Source organism: Octopus sinensis, linkage group LG17 (assembly GCF_006345805.1).
Source record: "Octopus sinensis linkage group LG17, ASM634580v1, whole genome shotgun sequence".
Taxonomy (NCBI): Eukaryota; Metazoa; Mollusca; class Cephalopoda; order Octopoda; family Octopodidae; genus Octopus; species Octopus sinensis.
The window spans coordinates 27263011-27285876 of record NC_043013.1 but is presented as its reverse complement, the minus strand read 5'-3'; the positions used below and the strand labels follow the sequence as shown (position 1 = coordinate 27285876).

The following is a 22866-nucleotide window of genomic DNA, read 5'->3' as shown; positions in this document are numbered from 1 at the left end:
GCACTGTGTGTGTGGTTATTGCTCTTAGACTCTTATTTGTATCCACGGTTGGATAAAAACTCAAGCACAAACATTTAAACAATCACAAGAGAAACAATACAAAAACAAACAAACAAGAAAGAAAACACCGAAACGAATATTTAAAGCGCTGACAGGGAATTGTTTAGAAAACCACAAACATCACAAAATTAAAGCAGTTCCACATGTTACCCAAATTAAAAATCAAACAAAAAAAAATAAATAAAAACAAAACAAACAAAAAATAGATTAATTTCCTTCTTTTCAAGAAAATGTTGCATAAGTAAAACCTTTTCATGATAGGTTTTTTCATTAAGAAAGTTGTAAGAAATTAATTATGTGCTTCATAATAATCAAAATTATTTAAAAAAAAAAAATTGTCAAGAAATAAATAATTAGATTAAATAATAATAATAATGATGATGATGATTGTAGGAAGAAAAACTATGACTTTTGTTTAATAATCAGTTATTTTGTAAAGGTAAGAAAATTTAATATGAATGTTCACACCTTGATAAAAACCAAGAATTTTAATGTTTAATAAACTAATCAAACTATTGGTGAAATCAGATTGCTAATAATGATTATTAGTTTCAAAATTTGTGCATTACGCAATTATTAGGCACAAGGTTTCATGAAGATAAATAATGTTTGCACTAAATATATTAAAATTGTAATTGTTAATGTTGGTACTGTAATATAATGATGATGGGAGACATTCTAGTTATAACCATTCCATTGGTTTCCTAAGCACACTGTAGAAAAACATTGAGGGCCACATTTACCGATGTGCTCTTCTTGCCTAATGTACTAGGGAAGTGGTTCTTAACTTGAGGGATAGCAACCCACTTCCTTGGGATCATTGTGAACTCACAAGGGGGGGGGGGCTCAGGAGTTGTCAAGGGAACACCACAGGGGCAGGGAAAGTCAGGTGTTCAATCCTTTTGATACTAACCACTAAGTTATATGATACAAACTGTTTTAAATTGATCTAGGTTAAAACTTTCCAACAAAATTCTATGTTAATCTATGTTCTAAACACTGGCTTACAACATGACAACAGTTATTTTAATAAATTCTTCAGGATTTTCAAAATTAATTGAAACAAAGGCAATGTGTTTCCATAGAAATACGGTAAAGTAAGGACTAAAGGAATCGTGTTTTTTCTTAGCAATAAACTATTTAAATGTGGCAAAAAATAGTTATGTTTTTAATTATTTAACTGTTTTATTTTTGGACTATAATTTGTTGATGGACATAACTTGTTTCCCATTTTCTCAATACTTGATACATACACACACACTCACACATACATACACACACACACACACATATATATACACAGACACACATATACACATACATGCACACTTACACACACATATATGTATATACGCATATATACATATATGCACACACACATATATATATACATACACATATTTATATACACACATATATATATATATACATACATATACACACACATACACACATCATGGTATCAACCAGACTACCAGATGTTATACATCACTGGTCACAATGCGCTTTGCATTGTTTTAGCTTTCAAATAATGCCATCCTGATGGCTTGGCAAGCAGGCCAACATCACCCCTTGATCAGAAGGTATTCAACTACAGGGTTACTCATTTACAGCTGAGCAGGCTGGAGCAACGTGAAATGAGGTGTTTTGTTCAAGAACACAATGTGCTGCCTGATCCCAGAACTGAACCCACAGTCTAGAGTTATGAGCGCAACACCCTAACCACTAAGCCATGTATCTTCGCACTCACACACACACACGCACGTGTGCTTGCATGTGCATGATTTGTTAACACCAATAGTATTTTAATTACTAGTATTTTATTTAAAGCTTAAATTGTATTGTTAATCTTTCTTCTAAATAATTTATTCACATGCACTAATTAAGTGAACCTAAATAGAAATTCATTATACAAGTCCTTGCCTACTTTTAGTAATTTTTATAAATATTTAGCAAAGGGGATACCAGTCCAAGCAAATACTTAAAAAAAAAGAGTGTACATGCTGGATAGGAGAGAATACAAACATGTTGATAATAAAGCACTGTGTAAAATTAGCCTTTGTTTGGTTAGAATAAACTATTTTTCTTTTAAAACACAGGGAGGGGGAAAATACCATTTGGTGAAAGGGAGTACTAACTATATAAGTTTGAGAATATCTGTAGTAGAGCAAGATTTAGCTGCTATTTCCAACAGGCCAAATGACCACAAAAAGACCCTTCCATTAGATGGTGACAAACATTGATGATGACAATAATGCAAGCTATAGAGTATAACTATTGTTTATCTAAACAACAATAACATCAGAAAACTGAGCAGTTCTAGGAGATGGTTTTAGAATTATTGTTTCCTAAACTCCTAAACTGAAGGTAAGTATCTGTTATCTTAGGTTTAGAAAATAATATTCAGAGTCAATGAAAATACATTCACTATTTATCATTATCATTACTATGATTATTAAGGTGGTGAACTGGCAGAATCGTTAGCACGTTGGGCAAAATGCTTAGTGGTATTTTGTCAGTCTTTATGCTCTGAGTTCAAATTCTGTTGAGGTTGACTATGCCTTTCATCCTTTCGGGGTTAATTAAATAAGTACCAGTTACACACTGGGATTGATGTAATCGACTTAATCCTTTCCCCCAAATTTGAGGCCTTGTGTTTCAAGTAGAAAGAATTATTATTATTATTATTAATATTAAGGCGGTGAGCTGGCAGAATCATTAGCATGCTGGGTGAAATGCTTAGTGGTATTTCATCTGTCTTTGTGTTCTGAGTTCAAAAGCCGCCACAGTCGACTTTGCCTTTCATCCTTTCGGGGCTGATAAATTGAGTACCAGTGAAAACATTGAGGTTGATGTAATTGACTAGTCCCCATCCTGTAAAATTTGGGGCCTTGTGCCTCCAGTAGAAAGGATTATTATTATCATCATCATTATTATTATTATACTGTGCTGGCAGAATTGTTAGCACATTCTGATTTCAAATACTTGCTTGTCATTCTTTTAGTGTCAATAAAATAGGCATCATAAATATCAGCTGAAAATCTAACTGTCTTATCCCTACCCCAGAATTGCTGGCCTTGTGCAAAAATTATTATTATTATTATTAATCTGGGATAGTATGAAGTTTCTGAAGGGCTACTAGAAATGTATGCAATGTGACTGTTTTTTTAAGGGCGGAATGGTGAGGGGGAAGAAGTCTGAGTAGTTTTAGGAATGCATCAGAAAGAGAGTAGGAGGAAAGAATTCGTTTCCTATGTGTCCTAGGCATCTTCCCCATCTTATTCAATATTGTTTCTTTTCTAGCTAACTGGTTGGTACCGGTTAAAGATGGAAACAACTTCAAATATCAAATAATTTGCTGAAACAATTTTAATAAAGCTCAAATCATACGAACTAGCAGCTTCATAAATGTTTTTTTTTTCTTCTCCCTCCTCTTTTGAAAATAGCCAAAAGTTCTAACAAAGAAATCACTGCATTCTTAGAAAGACTCAATGCCTTATTATTGAACATCCACTAATCTGATTTAATTTAATTTTCCTTAAAACAAAATTTAAAAAAAAGTTGTAATCCAACAAATTGAAATTTTTAACAGCATTTTAACAATATGCTTTGCCATGTATTGGTTGGATCTTGTTCTGCTAGAAGAATATGGTAATTAAGGAAAAAAGGAATATAAAGAAAAAATAAATTAAACAATGATGAAGAAATTTAAATGTCAGTTAAGAAGAAATTACCAGAGATTCAAAGGAATGGAAAATATTGATTTTTTTTTAACATGAAGTTTGGCTGGTGAACTATCCATATATGCAGAATTATATGACAAAAAGAAGCTAAGGCTATCTATAGAAATAAATTTTAAAAATGCTAAAATTTCACTTAAAAAAAAAAGGAATAAAAACCCCCGAGTAATAATAAAATGAACTATGTGCATAATAAAGCTATCTCAAAAGTATTTTTCGCAGGAGATAGAATTGGTTAAAGAAGAAAGAATAAAAAGATTTTCCTTTTTTTTTTATGTTTAACTTTTAAAAAATATCTACTTTAATACAGAACTTCAAAATATTGGAGAGTAGCGGTAGGGATGCCCTGGGAGTGAAGCAAAAGTTAATTTTTAATTAAATCATTAAAATTTGATAATAATTGAAAAAAATTATTCTCTAAGTATATTAATGTTAACAAAACAAAACAAAAAAAAAAACATAAAATATTTCGGCACAAAAGACAAAATAAAAGGTTGTGATAGTCATGCATTTCTGGTTATTGATATCAAATTCAGAAATAAGGCAGCAAGCTGGCAGAATCACTAACATGCTGGACAAAAATGCTTAGAGGCATTTGCCTGTCTTTACATTGAGTTCAAATGCAGCTGAGGTTGACTTTGCCTTTTGAAGTCAATAAAATAAGTACAAATAAGTATCAGTTAAGAACTAAGGTGGATGAAATCAACCGGCCTCCTTCCCCCAATTTCAGCCCTTGTGCCTATAGCAGAAAGGATATTAAATTAAGATATTAGTTTATTGAATATTTACCAAGGCAATTGCCAACACAACATATCAAGTCTATAAAACCAAATGATTATGATAGCCCCTCCCCCACCCCTGACTTAATCCTTTCGATACCCAACCCAGCTGAACCTGCTCTGGCTCTGTAATACAAATGTCTTATTTTTCATAGGTTTTGAATTAAAATCTTCCACCAAACCTTAGTCACAATTCATGTTCCTAACACTAACCTAATGATAACTAAGTTATTTTACTAAATTCTTTGTTATATTCAAAAATTAACAGAAAAAAGCAGAGAGCATCTCAAAGTAACTACGGTAACGAAAAGGTGAGTATGTTTTGAACTGAAGACACAGACTGATGAAGATAAATACAATGAGATAGTTGTTGTTATTGTTGTTGATGTTTAGCTTCAAGTTAGTCCTGAACAAACAAGCCTGTGATCTGACCCTTTCACATTCAAATTATTCTGCCAAACATAAAGCTTATTTATTCATATTATTTTGAAATAATCATGTACTGTCTTGTAGCTTTGAGACTTCAATGATGCTATTGTCTATTTTTAGAATGACATTGTAGGATAGGTGTGAGAAGCTGGATCTGGCCAGTTTGAACATAAAGCAGGTAGAATATTTGGGCCAGATATGACTGGTTTAAATACTAAATGTTTAAGGCATTCCAGCCATGACCAACACTCTTTTTCCTTGTAAGACAATAGGGTGTAAATGAGGGAGTGCTGACATTTTTTCTAGCTGGTCAAGCAACAGCATAGGGGCCCCACATCCTCCCTCTCTTTCCATATATATATATATATATATATATATATATATATATATATCACCTATCTATCATTTTCTCTCTCTCTCTCTCTCTCTCTCTCTCTCTCTCTCTCTCTCTATATATATATATATATATATGTATGTATGTGTGTGTGTGTGTATATATATATATATATATATACACACACACATATATAATCATCATTAGGCAACATTCTCTTTCTTTTTTGAAAGATCAAAATAATGATAAAAAATGAAAAATTTGCAAGCAATTATGCACATCTCTTAAAAATTAAAAAAAAAGAAGAAAGAAATGAGTAAAACTATCCACAGTAATTTTAGATTAGTTAGTTTATCCTATCTGGAAGCCTTTCCTTTCTTTTATTCCTTTAATTAATTAGTAAACTGCTAATTTGTAATCAATTTAAACTACCGCCTGTGTCCAATTAACAAATTGACTTATAAAAATTAATTTCTCAACACAAATTGAGAAAAAAAAAGTTCTGATTTTTATTATTTATCCTCCTCCTGGGGCAAGATGAGGAAGGGTGGTGGATGATAAAATAATTAGCAATTATGCTGTAAGATATGTATAAGTCATTGGTCTTTATGTCAACACTTCAAAGACAGCCATAATCAGAAGGGTCCAATAAACCTCATCAAATAAAACCCCTTAAAATCTGTGAATTCAGATTCCTTGTATGTTTAGGAAGTAATGTTGCATGCCAGGAGAGGCTGAAAAATTCATCTTGTGAAGTATGGGCATTTATTAATGGCTTCGGTAATTTTTGGAAGATGTGGCACGTAAAAAGCACCATCCGAATCGTGGCCGAAGCCAGTGCCACCTCGACTGGCTTCCGTGCCGGTGGCACGTAAAATGCACCAATCCGACCGTGGCCGATGCCAGCCTCGCCTGGCACCTGTGCAGGTGGCACGTAAAAAGCACCCACTACACTCACGGAGTGGTTGGCGTTAGGAAGGGCATCCAGCTGTAGAAACTTTGCCAGATAAGACCGGAGCCTGGTGCAGCCTTCTGGCTTCCCAGATCCCCGGTCGAACCGTCCAACCCATGCTAGCATGGAGAATGGACGTTAAACGATGATGATCACTACTAAATGATCTTGAAAGATTCTTCTGTGCTTCTGTAGAATCAGTGCTATTACACAGGTCCTCCATACACACAATCATTGACCCTTTAGCATTTAAACTGGCCATATTCAGCCCAAATATTCTCTGATTTATGTTTAAACCTGGTCAGATTTGGCTTCTCACACCAACCTTACAATATCAGTCTAAAAATACACAATCACATTATCAAAATCTCAAAGCTACAAGATAATATATGACTAATTCAAGACAATGTGAATAAATAAATATTGTATTTGACAAAGCAATCTGAATGCTAAAGGGTTAAACATCAGGAATAAGTGTTATGTACTGTAAGCAGAGAGAGATTTAGCAAAAAGTCACAGAAATGTCTGAAAACATTGGACTAAGTAAACTGTTTTTAATGGCAGAACTCAAAGTAGATAAAACTTATAAATAATCTTTCATAGAATATTGGGTAACAAAGTAACCTTTTGGATGGCAGGGGAAAAAAAAAAAATCAAAGGCTGCCGAACGCCTGTAAACTGCACAGACATTCTTCCACAGCACCAAAGGAATCCTTTGAATTTCTTCATCCAATTTAGAAGCTTTGTTCTTACCAACAAGAATCTATTGCTGTTTTTTGTCATAAGCATTTAGAAACTGAGAAACTTGAATCATTTCTTTTCTGGAATGGTGAAACTTGAAGCAGATAAAGCTATAAATGTGTAAATACAAAGGTAAAAAAAAAAAACCCCTTTGGATAGAAAAAAATTGAAGGCTGTTTGTGGGACTTGAACCCACAGATGTAAACATGACATATGCACATCCATGAGTTTTTCCCTAATCCAATATTCTATATGCTATTATTTATAGCTGTATCTACTTCAAGTGCCACCATTAAAGATGATTTATTTCATGTCTTTTGAAGATTCTAAATTCTTATGACATAAACACTGGCCAAAGTATTTTCAAAAGCAGAACAAAACTAAATGCCAGTCGTAAGAGAACTTATGAGTTCTTGAAGTTCGGTATCATAACAATTATAGTTTTTCTAATCAGAGTTAGAATATAACCCTATACCTACCATTACTAATTAGATATGTCTATGTTTATAGGATTTAATCAACACTTGGGCTTCGGGGGGGGGGGGGGCTTCTGCAGAATACACACCCAGTTTTGACTAGAGGACAATCTGTTAATCATAACTTTCTGGTCCCCTTTTACTGTCATCAGTCTTAATGACTTCCGGGGGGGGGGGGAGTCATAGGTATTGCCTTGCCCCTTTCAAGAAAGCCATAAGCATCAACAACAAAACCCCCTGGACATTTGTTCTTATTTCATTGGCAGTCCAGTCATCGAATCCCTATGTTGACAGAGAGAGAGAGAGAGAGAGAAAGAGAGAGCACAGAACTGTGTGTGTATGGATGTAAAAGAAGTTTGATTAAGAAAAGAGAAAAACATGAAAAAGCCTGTGGGAGCTCTTATCAAAAACAATTAAATTAGAAATTTTAATTATTATTTGTAAAATTTGACACACATATAAACTTATATTCTATTTTATGAATGTTTTTTAATGATTCTTTTTTTAATTTATTATTATTTATTATTTTTTTTGTGGTTAAAGCATACTATTTCTAATGAAGTAGTTTACTTTCTGGAACAATGGATATTTTTACACTTAGATGCCTTCCCTAACTGCTAACAAAACTTAATCATAAATTAGGAACGAAAGCATTTTCCATTGGTTAATCAATCAAATTATAGCAGTCAGAGAAGGGTGCCCTGTTTTTTGTGGGGCACAGCACCATGACAAACAGTAATAAGATCTACAACTTATTTCCACACCTCAGAGTCACAGTCAAACACTAAACTCAACTTCCTGCATTCTAAGTGCATACAGTTGAGATTTTGTGCACGTGTGTGTGTTTGTGTGTGAATGTATTTCATGTCTAAAGCCATGTAGAAGCTGAGCTGGTTCTAACAATACATCCTATGTATCGACAGATGATGTCCAAGAAACTGACAGGCATATTTTTTCCTCTTGTTTGTTTATAACGAGGACAATCTCCTCTCTTCATTTCACACAGATTCCAATATTATAATCATTATTATTATTATTATAATAGCAATGAACTGGCAGAATTGTTACTGTGCTGGGCAGAATGCTTGGTGGCATTTCTTCCAGCTCTCTTTACATTCGGAGTACAAAACACCGTTGTGGCTGACTTCGCTTTTGATCCTATCGGTTTGGGTGGGTGCAATAAAATAAGTTCAAGCTGAGCACTGGTGATCGATATAATTGATTTACCCCGCCCTTCAAAATTGATTACCTTGCCCCCAAATTAGAAAGAACTACTACTACTATTATTATTATTATTATTATTATTATTATTATTATTATTATTATTATTATTATTATTATCATTATCATTATTATTATGGCAGTAAGCTGGTAGAATCATTAGCATGCCAGACAAAATGGCTAGTGGAATTTTTTTTTTCTGGCTTTACATTCAGAGTTCAAATTCTACCAAGATCAACTTTGCTTTTTATAATTTGGGAGGATGGGTAGGGGTGGACAATAAAATAAGCACCAGTTAGGCACTGGTTTGATGTAATTGATTAAACCCCCACTCTCAAAATTTCAAGCCTTGAGTATATATTTAAAAGATTATTATTATTATTATTATTATTATAACTTCATTTGGTTAGTAGGCTGATGTTTTTGAACTTATAATGTATTATGTTTACTCCCTGTGGACCAAACTTTTTCATAGCTTTAAGCTATAAGTATGATAACAAAATTATGTTTACTCCTATTATTATTACTATTTTTTCTTTGCAGCAAGATACATAATGTGATGAGAAAGTCACAAATCCAAATCAACCACCAAAAAAACAAACAAAACAAAACAAACAAACAAACAATAAAATGGACAACAATAAATAAAAAGCAAGAACAAAATCTTCAAAAATACCATAGCAGCAATTAAAAAAGATACATAAGAAAAAGGGAGATGGGGTATAAAGTAAAGAAACCAAGTTAGAGTCCATGTTAGCAAAGGCTAATAATAATAATAATAATAAAAATAATGGTAGCAAGCAAATCTCTACATATAAAACTACAGCCTGTACACTACAATTTATATTAAAAAAATGTACTTTGATAATGTCTATCAGAGTACACAGTTTCAAATACATTCGCATTTTGAAATATTCATGCAGCGACTTACTCGTTCCAGGTGATACCAAAACAGATTGGACTGGAAGGGTAAGAAGTTGATAATTAAGAGAGGTTTTGAATAAACATCAACAGCTAGAAATATATGTAAAGTAAACACAGTTCAAACAATAAACATATTTAAAAGAAAACTACCATTTAAAGGAATTTCAAGAGCATGTACAGAGCCATGTTTACCCTGAAAGTTACGGAACCAAACAAGAGATGAGCTGAGCAATTTTTAAAATTTATTTTTCAACAACATGGCTTCAAGAAGATTACAAGAACTTGAATCTTTTGGTACTAACCCACCTGAAGCTGTCATCTCTGGTTCCTGCTTTAAAGCGATCTGAAATTCATGTTAATCTATGTTTCAAAACATTAGTGCAAGAACGATAAAGTTGTTTTCCTAAATTACTCATCATTTCAAAAATTAATTGAAATAAAGGAACAGGTGTGGTTCAGTGGTAAGGAGTTTGCTTCCAAAATACATGGTTTTAGGTTCAGTCCCACGTCAGGCAAGTGTCTTCAACTATAGCCACAGCCTTGTGAGTTGACTTGGTAGATGGAAACTGAAAGAAGCCCATTCTGTGTGTGTGTATGTATTTTACTGTCCCCTTGCTTTGATATCATATGATATAGTTGTAAGCGAGTGTTGTTGTCATACAAGTGGCACCCTTCATTTCCAATCTTCTGAGAAAATGTCTTGTGGGGAAATATTACCTCATTTGGAAACAGGTAAAGGTTGAGAACAGGAAAGGTATCTTGATGTAAAAAAATCCACCTTAACAAATTCCATTTGACCCATGCAAACATGGAAAGGTGGATGTGTCTTGAGGAAATTTTGAACCTGGGTTCTCATTCTTAAGGTATTTTTCGATATTATTAAGGTCACTGCTTGGAATCGAACTCGGAATCTTGGAGTTAGTAGCCTGTACTCTTAACCACTAAGCCATATGCCCACAGGTATAAGGCGTTAAGAATGCAGGCTACTAACCCCAAGATTCTGAGTTCGATTCCAGGCAATGACCTAAATAATAATAATAATAACAACAACAACAACATCGAAAAATACTTTAGGAATGAGAACCCAGGTTCGAAATTTCCCCAAGACACCTGATGAAGGCTGGAGGGTATATCAGCCGAAACGTTGTGTTGACAACAAACAAGATGAGGACAAATATCCGTCAAATGTAAATAATGTAGATAATTCCTCATCTCTTAAATATAGAACTGTACCAAACACATTTCCAAAGAATATTGGAAATGAATGACATTCATTTACAACAATTAAATGATGGCAAGAAAAAGAGACACAAACATATGAAGGGGTTTCTTTCAGTTTCCACCTACCAAATCCACATACAAAGCTTTGATCAGTCGAGAACTATAGCCAAAGACACTTGCCTAAGGTGCCGTGCAGGGGGACAGAACCCAAAACCATGTGGTTGGGAAGCCAACTTGTTGGCCACACAGCCATGCTGGCTTCAATAATCATGTAGATAATTTCATAAATTAATCAACAACTTAAAAAAGAGTAATAATTAAGCATTTAACGAGAGTTTATAATGTGTTAGATTCCAGCAGCGATAAAATGCATTTCCTTTGGATCCTATTTATTCAGTTAGTAGCAAAATCTTTGATGATATTGATCCCAATCACCATCACCAACCACAGTGGTGCTTAAGTATTATTTTGTATTGAATAAAGAAAGAAAAAGATGTTTAAATTAGTAAAATTGTATTTAATTAGCCTATATTGTAATTATGCAAAAATTTTGTTATGACACTTCCTCTTCCGACATCCACTCACTCCAATCACTTTGTTTCTCTAATTGTACTTTGATCATCTTGCCTTGAACAAATGGAGACACCTAAGAGAAGAGAGGACTCCTCTTTAAGTCTTGCAGCGTACAAGGCAACCTTACTAGTGCTGGTGTGACAGTAAAACACATCACACTGTAATGTGGTTGGTGAATAAGTGGAGACCAAAGAGGATTTTTTTTAGCCTTACTGAGGACACGGCAACCTGTCTGGTGCAGGTGACATGATGAAATGCACCCAGAGCACTCCATAGAATGATTGTTGTTGAGAAGGGCAACAACCACTTTATGCAGCAACTATGCTGCAAATGCAACATACAAGTGAACCATGGTCCTCCAATCCATTTAGGAGGGAAGTGTCATCTCCTACTGAGATACCTTGTCCAGCTCATGCCAATATGGAAAGCCAGCACAAAATGATGATAATGATGATGATCACTACTGATACAGAAATTATATTAAGAGCTATTGAAACTCAGACTAATTAGCAATTATGAAATCTTTTGTTCCCCATTAAGCTGCTTAATTGCCTTTTTTTTAGAGTATAACAAGCAGCTAAATAGTATTTTTTAACAATAAATAATATACAATTTATATGGATTTATCATACATAGAATCGGTACTGATTGCTAGAATTAGTATACAGAACAAAGGTTTAAAAAAAAACAAAAAAAAAAAACTTACCAAACATGAACAATATTTCAAAAGAGGAATATGATGCATCGACTTACCTCCAAGACTTGTTGAGCCCGAATTTCTCGTTCCATTCGCAGTTGTTCTTGACGTTTTAGCTTTTCCTGTTGTTTAACCTGCTTTTCTTGTTCTTTCATTTGTTTCCGTTCAATGGCTGGATGCGAACAAGGACAAAAAGTAAATGTTTAGAAAAGGCAAAAAAAGAAAACTTCCTAAAAACATTTAATTCAAAACAGTCAAAGAGAGAGAGAGAGAGAGAGAGGGGGGAGGCATATGCGAGGGAGGAGTACAAGGCGGAGGAAATAATCAACAACCAGAAACGTTAGATATCAAAAGCTCTGACAGCAATTCTACCCCTTTCCCTATAATACCAGAAGCATCATCCATATTTCATATTACTTTAGGTAGATCACACACTCCAATGTAACACCGAACAAGTGACCATATTGATAAACAGTATCATTATTTCACAATTATATTATATAAGATGACAATGGAAAGAAAGATTAAATTTAAAGAAAATAAATATATAAATATGTAAGCAACACAAACAACAATGGATAATTCCAACCAAATTATGATGCGACTACAAACAAACAACTGGATATTGAAATTCTTCTAAGTAAGGCGAAGTTAGATGAAATCGTGTCATTCAGAGTTATTTTGTTTTAAGCATTAGATGTAGTTTAGTTTAATATGGTTCAATTAAGGTTAGCGATTAATTGTCAATGCAAACCTCCAGTCTGTTGTAACATGTGATTATAGTATTGAAAATGGACTGATGTTTAAAGGGAAATCATTTCCCTCATAAAGCAGGGTTCACGCACGTATTATAATAAATTATGTATTGTAATGAATTATGTATTATAATTCAAACAGCCCCAGCATTTGTCTTGCAACTCGGCTCATGCTGAGTTTGCTGGGAGACTGACCTACCAATACAACTTGGTGTCAGTCATTGGACTGTGGCCATGCTGGGGCACCACTTTGAAGGATTTAATCACAACAAATTGACCCCAGTACTTATTCTTTTAAGTTTGGCACCTATTTTATCAGTCTCTTTTTGGCATACCACTAAGTTATAGGGGCATAAAGAAACTAACACCAGGTGTCAAATGGTAGTTCAAGGGACAGGGAGAAATACACATCCATACATCATGGGCTTCCACACAGTGTCCATCAAGCAAGTTTGCTCACAAAGCATTGGTCAGCCTGGGGGTACTTGTAGAAGACACTTGTGGTGGGACTGAACTTGCAGCGACATGATAGCAAAGTGAGCTTCTTAACCACACTGTCATGCTTGAGTAACAATGATATGATGAGTGGATGGTTCTGAGGCTTGAATGGCTGCAACATTCAGCAAAACTAACAGATCAGGCTTCTTCCTCATCATCATCATAAGCATCATCAGTGACACCATAAACTGCAGAGTGTCAAAGCATCATCATATTCTGTGTATGGATGGTGAGTTTATAACATGTCCCTAACTAAATGAAACAAACAAGGAGTTGGGTGACGCGAGTGGGCCCAAGAAGACACTAAAATAAACTCAAGACTGCAACAGTCCAGTTCTTAGCTGGATTAAGTAACACACCATGTTAACTATGAAGAAACAAATGTCTGACATGATGTGGCACCATCTTGATGGAGCCTCTGTGTGATCATTCGGCTTGCTAGAAACAGCAGTTAAATCTCTCTAAAATGATGTGCTATTATCTTGCAAAAAGAAAGGGGAATATATTGGTTAATGCCATTCTAAATAGAATGTGGTGGTGGCATTAAAGTTCATAATAATGGTTTCAAGTTTTAGCACAAGACCAGTAAGTTCAGGGGTGGGGGTAAGTTGATTAGATCGACCTGAGACCTCAACTGGTTCTTATTTTATCGATTCTGAAAGGATGAAAGGCAAAGTCGACCGCAGCAGAATTTGAACTCAGTAATAAAGACGAATGGAATGTTGCTAAGCATTTAGCCTGGTACCATAACAACTCTGCCAGCTTCCTGCCTCCATTAAAGCTCATAACAATGTTAAGTAAAACAATATTAAATAGATCCCATCATCGGGTTTGACATTTTTCTTTTTGATACTCAACTGAAGTTAGTCGAACATTATAACTAACATTAAGCTATTTCAAGTTAGTTGCAGCTTAACTACGCTTTTATCTGCATTTCCAAAGGGTTAAAATCAATATGAAAAGGTTTTAGCATTGATTTTACAATCTATTTTTGTAATAATTTCAATGAAATATTAAGAGTAGGATTAGGAAAAGCTGGAGTAAAATTTCTGTAAATAACACTCAGAAGCAAAAAAAGCTGCCTAAAAACAGACAATTCCATTGATCACCTGAATTAGTTTTTACTAATCATGCATAAAAAAAAAAACAAAAAATCCCGAAGAGAAATGCTTAGGCTGAAATATAGCTAGTACAAGCATTAGTAATGTTCAAATGTCACAACTAGAAAAGAACCACTTCTAGAGATTAAAGCAGAATTTCACTCATCTCCTCTGTCCGTCCTCAGCTCCCAGTTTCAAGTAATTTGGATTGAAGCTGTGGTGCTGAAACTAAGCTTTTCTTTATGGCCAGAAAGAAAGCAAAAACTTACCATAGTTGATGGTATATAAGATACAATTTTCTTTTTGTCCCTCTTGATAAATGTTTATAAAAGAAAGTAAACAAAAATCAGCTGAAGCCATTTATGAGAAGTTGGGCCTCACATAAGCTTTAATGTGTTAAAACCTCTTTTCTTGAATATGCCCTGCTGAAATTGGGTTGCATCTAATATGCCATAGCTTTGTAGGGACTGGCATGCCAAAGAATAGATCCAGCATTTCTTCTGCGTGTCGTAAAAAGCGACTAAAACAGATTGAGGTAGGATTTTCACTTTGACCTCGTAAAACTCACCAGCAACAACTATCCCAAATGGACCCATGAGTTGGAGGGTTGTCACCTGAGGGGTGCAAAGGGAACGGTAGGGAATCCCCAACAAACTGTGGATGCAGTGATGTGCAGTACAGTGTATGCTTCTTGCACCTGACCTGACCTAATATACCCGTGCATCTTTTATGCCATCAAATATGGTAATATGTAGACATTTTGGTAAAATTCCAATTTAACTTAGAAACAGAGAGTGAGGAGAGTGAGTTTATCTTGATTAGAATTTCCAGAATTCTATTTATAGCTTTTCAGTGATGTTCATTGTTAAAAATCATTCCGCCACATTGATTCTTTCACTCCTACACAGCAGTTATACATTGGTTTTGGAACAGAACAAAGACATGATGTCAAGGCAAGCAAACAAGAATTAAGGCAAAAGAAAAAAAAAACAAAAAAACTGTTCAACAAACGAAGACCAAAAAGCAAATGCATAAATGGTTAAACTAACCTATATGCTGTTCCCAGCGTACTTGTTTGTACGCGTTTTCTATAATGAAACAACAATAGAAATGGTCAAGATTGCGTCCAGCAATAATTGGTAGAATTCAGAAGAGAGAGAGAGGAAAAAAAAAAAAAAAAAAAAAAAAAAAAATTGTTGCAACAACTTTAAATTCATCTTTGGTAAATATTTTCTTGAATCTGAAATATTTCATATCCTCTTCAACCATTCCAATATAAAATTATATTTATATACAATATTTGATTTATTGCTGTAATAATTACAATTTACAACATAATGACAAACAATTGATATTATTTCACACACACACGTTTATATCTCACAGGCAGCTTTTGACTTTTTGTATCAAAAATCATTTTTAACCAGAATATTTTACACACTACAATTTATAGCTTCATCTGCTTCAAGTTTAACTGTTAAAAACAAATTAGCTATATATATCTTCGTCTGTCCGTCCGTCCATCCATCCATGTGTATATATATATATATATGTATTAGTAAGCAGCAAGAGGTACTCAGCACACATCCCCTCGGGTAGGTGGCCCTGCTCAACCTGTAGGAAAGGTACAGGTAGAAACTCCATAAGATGCACCCAATGTAAGTTATGGACACATAAGAGGTGCAGCAACATTAAAGGGAAATTAACAGATAAGATAGCTTTCATGTGCGGCAGATGCACAGGGACAATAGACACAACAGACACTCAGAAAACAGATTCCATCACACTCCAGGGAGAGAAACTAGAAGTAGTTGATAGTTTCCGCTACCTGGGTGACCAAGTTAGTAGCGGAGGTGGATGCACAGAGAGTATCACCACTAGAATACGAATAGCCTGGGCAAAGTTCAGAAAGCTCCTACCCCTACTGGCAACAAAAGGTCTCTCCCTCAGAGCAAAAGGTAGATTGTATGATGCATGTGTGCGAACTGCCATGCTTCACGGTAATGAAACATGGGCTGTGACTGCAGAAGACATGCGTAGACTTGAAAGAAATGAAGTTAGCATGATCCGCTGGATGTGTAGTGTCAGTGTGCACGCAAAACAGAGTGTAAGTATCCTGAGAGAAATGCTGGATATAAGAAGCATCAGATGTGGTGTGCAAGAGCGACGCTTGCGATGGTATGGTCATGTGCTGCGGATGGATGAAGAGAGATGTGTGAAGAAGTGCCACTCCCAAACAGTTGAAGGTATCAGGGGGAGAGGTAGACCCAGGAAGACATGGGATGAGGTTGTCAAGCATGACCTCAGAGCATTGGGCCTCACTGAGGCAATGGCGAAGGACCGAGATCTCTGGAGATATGCTGTGACTACAAAGACCCGGGCTGCTTTCTGCAGCAATTCCACATACCCCCTACCCATTCTAAGTACCCCGGATCCCCAAAGTACCCCGATCCCCAAAGTACCCCGGACCTCGTTGCCCCCGTGCCGCTGACACGTTAAAATGCTCGAACCGATCGTGACGATGCCGGACCCTCCGGCCCCTGTGCAGGTGGCACGTAAAAAGCACCCAATCCACTCACGGAGTGGTTGGCGTTAGGAAGGGCATCCAGCCGTAGAAACTCTGCCAGATTCAGACTGGAGCCTGGAGCGGCCCCTGGCTTCCCAGACCCGGTCGAACCGTCCAACCCGTGCTAGCGCGGAAAGCGGACGTTAAACGATGATGATGATATATATATATATATATATATATATATCGCCTGTGCACTCCAACCTTAATCAGAGTCAATTCCGAGCCCCAAAGACATTAGGAACCCCTATATAACTATAACCTGGTATAGGAGCAGAGTTGTAAAATTGATTATTAGGAGCTAACCTACTTATACTAGAGTTGACACTAATTAAATATATTTAATTAGTGCCAATACAGTGTCAATACTAATTAGTATCAGTACAGTGTTAATACAAATACATATGATAAATGATGATGATGCTGATGATAGTATTTGATTACAAGAGCATATGTATGAAACACTGAAAGGTGTTTATACGCCAAATGATGTGACTGTAGTAGTCAACAAGTTCAGACAGATACAGTGATATATTCTTTTATTCTTCTACTTGTTTCTGTCATTTGATTGTGGCCATGCTGGGACACTGCTTTGAATTTTAGTTGTATGAATTGAGCCCAGAGCTTTTAAAATTTTTTTTAATTAAAGCCAGGTATTTATTCTATCGGCCCCTTTTGTGGAACCACTAAGTTACGGGGAAGCAAACACATCAAGACCAGTTGTCAAGTGGTTTTGTGGGGATAAACACAGATACAAAGACACACACACACATAGATATGTATACATGGATATATACATACATATGTATGTATATATATATATATATATATATATATATATATATATTATATATATATATATATATATATACATACACACACATACATATACATATACACACACATAAATACATATACATACACACAAATATATATACATAGATATACACATACACACAGAGGAAAAATGAAAGTTGAAAATGCACTGAGAATTGTTAAAATATTTTTTATTATTATATTTAATTATATTTAAAGACTTAACCGGTTTCGCAGGTTACATTGATTTTCACAAATTTGAAATAGAAAAACGTGGCTTATGTTGCAGCTGTTTTGCTTCTGACTAGTGCTTGAAGTTTGCCCTATGTTTATAGGGAGTTCATGGCTCAAATTAGTTTATCCGTGTATGGATAAACAAAGAGTATATTTTCATACAAAAATACAAACCCAGACTTAACAAACTTTAATGAAATATATACAAAAATAACTATTCACACACAAAACTCATTCTGCTGCTTAATATGAGGAACCTACACAGCTAACAACCTAAACTTTAGCCACTGGACTACATATAAATGACTCCTGTCCACTCTTCCACCAGACAGATTAAGTTTGGAGTGCCTTGATTGTAACTAAATATGATCACTCAACTGTGCTGGCCTTCATTTTAGGTGCAAAATATACTGCCACATGACACTAACGCATGGACGTAGTGGGAAACGTACAGAAGGTTCTAAACTTAATCATGTGTTCATTCTTTACAAACACTTGGCAGAAAATATTCAGAACTTTGGTTGTTAAATACCACCACTTGACTTGTTCAGTCAACTGTATCAGCCGTAACTTACTATGCTAAACATTGTCCCTTGATGCTACAAAAAATTTCTAAGTGGGGAACCTACAAAAAATTTCTAAGAGCAATCATGTGGACTATCCTCTACCAATCAAACCCTATTCAAAACATGTACTAATTTGAGCCATGAACTCCCTATAAAGATAGGACAAGCTTCAAACACCAGTCAGAAGCAAAACAGCTGTGACATGAGCCATATTTTTCTAATTCAAACTTTTGAAAATCAGTGTAAACTGTGAAACCGGTTAAATCTTTAAATATAATAAGAAATATTTTAACTATTCTCAGTGCATTTTCAATTTCTAGTTTTCCTATATTTCTACCCATTTGGAATAAAATAACACTGCTTTACACATATATATATATATATATATATATATATATATATATATATATATATATATACATGGATATATATGAGGGGCTTCTTTCAGTTTCCATTTACGAAATCCACTTACAAGGCTTTGGTTGGCTCAAGGCTATATTAGACACTTGCCCAAGAACCAGGTGGTTGGGAAGCAAGCTTCTTACCAAACAGCCATGCTTGTGCCTATAGAAATATTTTCAATAGAAACTGATTTATTTTTCCAGTTCTGATGGTTGGAAGCCTCTAAAGCTAAAATCGTGGGGTTCAAAGAGATAAAAAGGTAGTTTTAGTAACTTTTTACTGTAATCATACTGAGAAAACAAATTAAATGAAATACGTTTCTTGGCTTACTCTATCAAATATAATGGTCTTATTTAATTCACATCATTTTGAATTAATCATTCATTACCTTGTAGCCTTAAGATTTTAATGATGGTAGAGTTTAGTTTTTGAAATAACATTGTAGGGTGAGTGCAAGAAGCCAAATCTGGCTAGTTTGAACATAAAACAGATAGAATATTTGGGCTTGATGTGGCCAGTTTAAACACTTGGGAGTTAAAAGAGACAAGTTGCCTGGTGGAGAAAATGCATGTAAAAAAAAAAAAAGAAAAAAAGACAGTGTTAAACACCATTATTAATTCCCATCAAATCAATCAATGTAGCCGTAACTTCCTTTTCTTCAGACCAATCAACTGGATACCACTGCTGGTCCTTTGGTAGAAAATTGCCTGTTTAAAATTGTTCATGTCTCAAAACTTTTACACCATAATTTTATGGTAGGAACCTTTTGATAAGTTATGTTTTAAGCATCAATTCCAAGTAGAAATATACAGTGAAGTTAGTTGATTGATTAAGTCCTTCAAATTCTTGATTATTTGCAAAATTATAAGGAATCACATGGGCAATCAGAAACATGGTCCTCAAAGGGTTAAAACATCTCAAAAAGTACAACATACAGCATCTCTAAAAATATGGCCTCCATTACTGTCAGTTTTTATCACCAATATCTGAAATTGTAATGCGCTGAAATGAATGGACTGGAGTTAAATATGGTTTTCACTGATCAGAAATAGGTCTTCTATTTAAATCTCCAACAGCTGTTTTTTAAGCACATCATCATCATTTAATGTCTGTTGTCCATGCTGGCATGGGTTGGATGGTAAGCTGAGGGGTTGCACCAGACTCCAGTCTAATTTGGCATGGTTTCTACAGTTGGATGCCCTTCCACTCTGAGAGTGTCAGGGGTGCCAGCTGTGTGACACCACTAGGATTTCACTTGGATTGATGGATCTTCTCAAGCACAGCATATTACCAAAGGTAATTTGTCATTGCCTCCATGAGGCCCAATGTTTTAAAGGTACCTTTTACATGCCACCGACACATCATGTTAAATGTCCCCTTTTCCCTGCTTGCATGGATCAGAAGGAGTTTATTAGAGACAGATTTTCCATGGCTGGATGCCCTTCTGTTGCCAATCCTCATCTGTTTTCAAGCGAGTTAACGTTTCCCCATCAGCAGACATGTTCTCACAGTATATTGAAAATGAATGACACTGCTTGTATGATAGTGACACTCATTTACAACTATTACACAATGTCAAGACAATGAGACATAAGCACACACACATCAATATAATTTAATGTCTGTTTAAATATGACCAGTGAGTTTCTGACTACCAAATTCACTCACAAGGCTTTGGTCAGCTTGGGATTATAATAGAAGACACTTGCTCAAGGTGTCGCACAGTGGGTTTGAACCCTAGGGTTGGGAAGCAAACTTGTTACCAGCACTTGTTACCAGTCATACCAGCACCTGTGCAATTAATTCCTTAGTTGTCATAAATAATTATTGGATAATCATCTGAAAATGTTACCTGATATAGACCAGCATACTAATTAAAGAAAGGTTTATGTCCCATCTGTTTAGTGCCATGGAACCAGAGCTAAGTACTGGTACTTAAGAATCTTTTGTGGCATTGAAGATATTTATGTTACCGTTCTGTTTTTTTTTTTTATTCAAGAAATGAAGATTGTAAGTGAAGTAGAGTTTAGTTAAGCTATTTGAGATGGATTCTAAAGTGTTAACAAATGTCTCCAGCCAAAAGAAACTATTCATGATATGGAAGAAGGATTAAGTTATTACCGTGATAAACTGAATTTTATAAGTTTCACAACCCAGATAAAGTTTCATTTTATGATAGCAAACTGCAAAAGTAACAGCAGGGTCAATAATTTGCATCTAATTATTGCTAATTCACTGTCCTTTTAGAAACAAGAAAGACACTTAACTCTTAATGGCCCTGTCTCTAGAACAATATACATATATATATATATGTGGAGGCGCAATGGCCTAGTGGTTAGGGGAGCAAACTCGCGGTTGTAGGATCGCGGTTTCGATTCCCAGACAGCGTGTTGTGTGTGTTTATTGAGCAAAAACACGTTAAAGCACCACGAGGCTCCGGCAGGGGGTGGTGATCCCTGCTCCACTCTTTCTTCTGTTGGCCTGCTCGCTTAGCCAGCGGGGTGGCGTCATTCGAAGTCTAAAACAATGTGAACGCATTGTGACCAGCGATGTGTAGCAACATCTGATGGTCTGGTTGGTCACGTGATCACGTGATATATATATATATATATATATAAAAACCTACCTTTCAGGTGAGGTGACAAAGGACTGAGGTATGTTGCTGCAATCAAGAAGGATGTACTCCATAGCAGAAGTGTTAAGACTGATCCTTCTGGTGGTGTAAAGCACTTAAGGTGGTGCCACATCAAATCACCCGTGCAGTGTCACATAAAAGCACCCAGCACACTCTGTAAAGTGATTGGTGTTAGGAAGGGCATCCAGCCATAGAAACCATGCCGACCCATGCCAGCATGGACAATGGATGTTAAATGATGATACATACACACACACACACATATATATATCTGTACCATTTGATAGTACAGATACTATTTTTTGCGTATAGTTCCATAATTGATTAATTTGTAAATTCATTTAAGTAAGTGTACTGGTTTTGGTTGATTTACTTTACACACGGTACATGGAGATGAAAGATTTAGTGATATGAAACCCCAAAAGGATGAAAGGTAATGTTAACCTTGGTGGAATTTCACAGAAATAACTGAAGGCATTTTGTGAAACACCCTAATAACTTTGCCATGTTTCTAATTCAGGGACAAGCCCAGCAATTTTGAGAGCAGGGGCTGGCTGATACCACTGATGGCAGTACATGACTGGTACTTAAAATCAATTGCCCATTATAGGATTTGAAGTCAGAATGTACAGAGCAGGAAGAAATACCACAAGGTATCTTTCTTGAAATTCTTAGTTTTCTACTAATCTTTCACTTTTTAATAATAATAATTGTTCCTTCTTTAGGCATAAGGTCCACAATTCTAATGAGAGGAGTTCCTTTGATAGCATTGACCTCAATATTTGACTGGTATCTTATTTCAGTTAACCCAGAAAAATGAAAAGCCAAGTTGGGATTTGAACTCAAAATGTAAAGAGTTAGAACAAATACCACAAAATGTTCAGTTTGCCAGATTGTCGCATCAAATAATAATAATAATAATAATAATTCTCTCAACTACAGGCACAAGGCCTGAAATTTTTTTAGGAGGAGAGCACTAGTCAATTACATTGATCCCAGAGTTCAGCTGATACTTAGTTCACCAACTCCATTAGGATGAAAGGCAAAGTTGAACTTAGCAAATTTGAACTCAGAATGCAGAGACGGATGAAATACTGCGAAGCATTTTTGTCTGGCAGGCAAACAATTCTGCTAACTTTCTGCCTTA

The 22866-nt window shown here is 35.2% G+C and overlaps 1 protein-coding gene across 13 annotated transcripts in view; it reads right to left on the bottom strand.

Moving 5' to 3' along the window:
* Positions 1 to 22866, bottom strand: part of LOC115220806 (bromodomain adjacent to zinc finger domain protein 2B) — a 321983-nt gene that overhangs the window by 52698 nt on the left and 246419 nt on the right. For 10 of the 13 annotated variants that reach the window (XM_036510466.1, XM_029790965.2, XM_029790962.2 and 7 more), the window contains 3 exons: positions 15550 to 15588; positions 12204 to 12319; positions 9664 to 9693 (listed from right to left, as the gene is read on the bottom strand). In XM_036510466.1, the coding sequence (XP_036366359.1) occupies positions 9664 to 9693; positions 12204 to 12319; positions 15550 to 15588 (185 nt within the window). The remainder of the gene's footprint in view (positions 1 to 9663; positions 9694 to 12203; positions 12320 to 15549; positions 15589 to 22866) is intronic. The other 3 variants (XM_029790966.2, XM_029790968.2, XM_029790967.2) reach the window with 2 other exon arrangements.